Raw genomic sequence first — 2,500 nt, 5'->3', positions numbered from 1 at the left:
TGCCGACATCTCCGGGGCATTTGAAACACTCGTGGCCATAATAACCCGAGCAACACGAGTGATCCTGGAACAGATGATGACGAGGATGACGAAGATGAAGATGAAGATGGTTATTACTAGTAGCAGTTGTAGCTTTTCAGTAAGATTTGGGGAAAGGGAGGCTATGAACAAAGAACTTTTGTTGTAGATAGCCCCCCCCTGTGGCCATCATAAGAGCACTTAGATACATTTGATTTTCGACCTAAACTCCATTACGTCATTGTTTGTGCTCCTTCCCAAACGTTCTGAGCAGAAACACGTCGCCTGGTTCAATTTCAAGCAAACTGGTTTCTCTTCTGAAGCTCCCAGTCTAAATGAATGGTGCAAATTACTTGGAAGTCTCGACATAATGGCGTGACGCTGGCGTGTTCATCTGAAGATGGATGGAAGAGAAGGAAGTCATGAGTACACAGAGTTCTGCGTGGAACGTTTGGGACGGAGCACAAACAATGACGTAATGGAGTTTAGGCTAAAACAATGAACAAAGCCTGTAGGCCAGACTTGTTTCCAGTAACAGTGGCAGCAGTACAACAGTAGAAGTAGTCGCCGTGGTGACAGTGTTTACCGTAGTAACCCGGATACACTTGATGACACAGCCTGGGACCGACTTCCTCCTGGACCTGACCCTCTTCCTGTATTGACAGTTTGACACCATGTTGTCTGGAAACTGGGTTCGTATCTGTAGGAGAGTGGAGACTGAGATAATTAGGAGCTCACACAAAGTTTATACTGTCAGTTTGGGCTGTGCGAAATCATATGGGTCCATCATGAGACCAGGTGTGTGAGGAAACATCTCCAGGACCTGAGACCATTACTGCTACGAACTGCTTTACATGGTAGAGTTGATCCTGTGTTTGTACGCTAATAGTGTGTTTACTGGTTTGTAACTGAAGAGGCATCGAGGAGGTCCATCACAGTCTGAACACCTTCCCTGGACAGAGAGAGAGAGAGAGAGAGAGAGAGAGACAGACAGACAGACAGACAGACAGACAGACAGACAGACAGACAGACAGAAAAATTAGAATGAATAAAGGTCATAAACATATACTATATATCCACTGTCTCTCCCGTCCTTACATTGACCTGTAGGGTGACCTGTTGGCTGCAGCGGTTGCGGCGGACTTTGAGGACTCCATGGACGGGAATGATGACTCCAACCTGCACCTCTATGAAAGTCCCGACCAGAGGAACATCATTTACTACCGTCTGGATGAGAGGAGGAAAAACCTTTAGGACAGTTAACTTCAAAAGACAAGTAAGTTAGTCGACAGCAGAGACGTGTCCTTGGTCTCAGCTCATTTCAGAAGCACCAACTTCAACTGGAAACTTGAGACACGTCACCACTTCAAGAGAACTTGTCTTGTCAGAAGATCAGTTACATGAGGAACATTCTCAATTTCATGTAAATTCGAGAATAATTGACTTTGTTTGAACGCTCAGTAAAATGTGTCCTTTGATTCCTTCACAGCAGGACAGACATCACATCTCATTACATATGCTAATTAGTTCAGATGATTTGACAGGTGGAAGTTATGTGTTGTATCATCAGGCGGTGCTGAGTGTCCTGACCGCTGCAGCGCTCTACACAGAAGAGAACAGGAAGGAGCAGAGAGCCACGGAACTCTTAGAAGCCTCATGTTTATGGTTGGAGACATGAAAGAGTCTGCGAGTGTGAGTGTGTGAGCCCAATTAGTTTACTAAAAATATGGGGTTGAACAGAGTTCATGGAACACACAGAATCCCTCATTAAAGAGTATATGAGAGAGAGAGAGAGAGATAGGAGGGTCAACTCTCTGACCCAACCGCTCAGTAGACTCTGTGCCGAGAGTGAAACGGTTCAGAGGGGCGGCTGTTTAGAGGGGAACCTATAAATCCCAAAAGCTGAAAGACCAGTGACCTAATTACGTTTGGAACAGGGAAAAGGGGTCTGAAGGTATCAAATGTCTACGGTCAGACCAAAACATTAGTTTGATTCTGGAATCCTGCTAATTGTTTGTTGCTGAGACTTTGTTGTTTTTGCATTAAACTCTTATACTTTGCACCTCGATTCTGCCTGATGCAGCATTTTTCAGACTCCTTTAGACTTTGAACTTTGAGTTTGGACCCTTCTGCCCTCGTCAACAAAACAGGGAATGAAACTATAACCTCCTGTAAGCGTGCCAGATACAAACACATACCAGGCTTGTTACTGTCTTTGATCCAAAAACAAGTCAAACCATAAGAACAGACAGCAGTTCATCCAATGTGTGTGTGTTATGTGTTCAGGTGTGTTTGTCCTCCGGATATCTTTACCTTGTTGTTGTTGTCTAAGTGGAACTGGACCTGGTAGTCATGGCCCAGCAAAGTGCTCTTTAATGTGCCGTCTCTCAGGTCGTCAGGAAAGAGCAGCTCGCCCAGAATCACGTGGTACTTAAGCACATCAAACTCCTGGACAGACAGACGGAGAGACAGACAGACAGAC

General features: G+C 45.2%; 1 protein-coding gene across 1 annotated transcript in view; it reads right to left on the bottom strand.

Annotated features, from left to right (window-relative positions):
* stab1 (stabilin 1) overlaps window positions 1-2,500 on the bottom strand; it is a gene marked incomplete at its 3' end in the record, with an annotated part of 29,923 nt that overhangs the window by 11,897 nt on the left and 15,526 nt on the right. The window contains exons 34-38 of the mRNA XM_076136890.1: window positions 2,332-2,466; window positions 1,117-1,245; window positions 917-970; window positions 605-718; window positions 1-64 (exon numbers count right to left, since the gene is read on the bottom strand). The exon at window positions 1-64 is cut by the window's left edge and continues 132 nt beyond it. Of these exons, the coding sequence (XP_075993005.1) occupies window positions 1-64; window positions 605-718; window positions 917-970; window positions 1,117-1,245; window positions 2,332-2,466 (496 nt within the window). The remainder of the gene's footprint in view (window positions 65-604; window positions 719-916; window positions 971-1,116; window positions 1,246-2,331; window positions 2,467-2,500) is intronic.

Source organism: Genypterus blacodes, unplaced genomic scaffold (assembly GCF_046128005.1).
Source record: "Genypterus blacodes isolate CSIRO-AG114 ecotype Tasmania unplaced genomic scaffold, CSIRO-AGI_Gbla_v1 ptg000284l_1, whole genome shotgun sequence".
NCBI lineage: Eukaryota > Metazoa > Chordata > Actinopteri > Ophidiiformes > Ophidiidae > Genypterus > Genypterus blacodes.
This window is presented reverse-complemented; position numbering and strand designations above follow the sequence as displayed.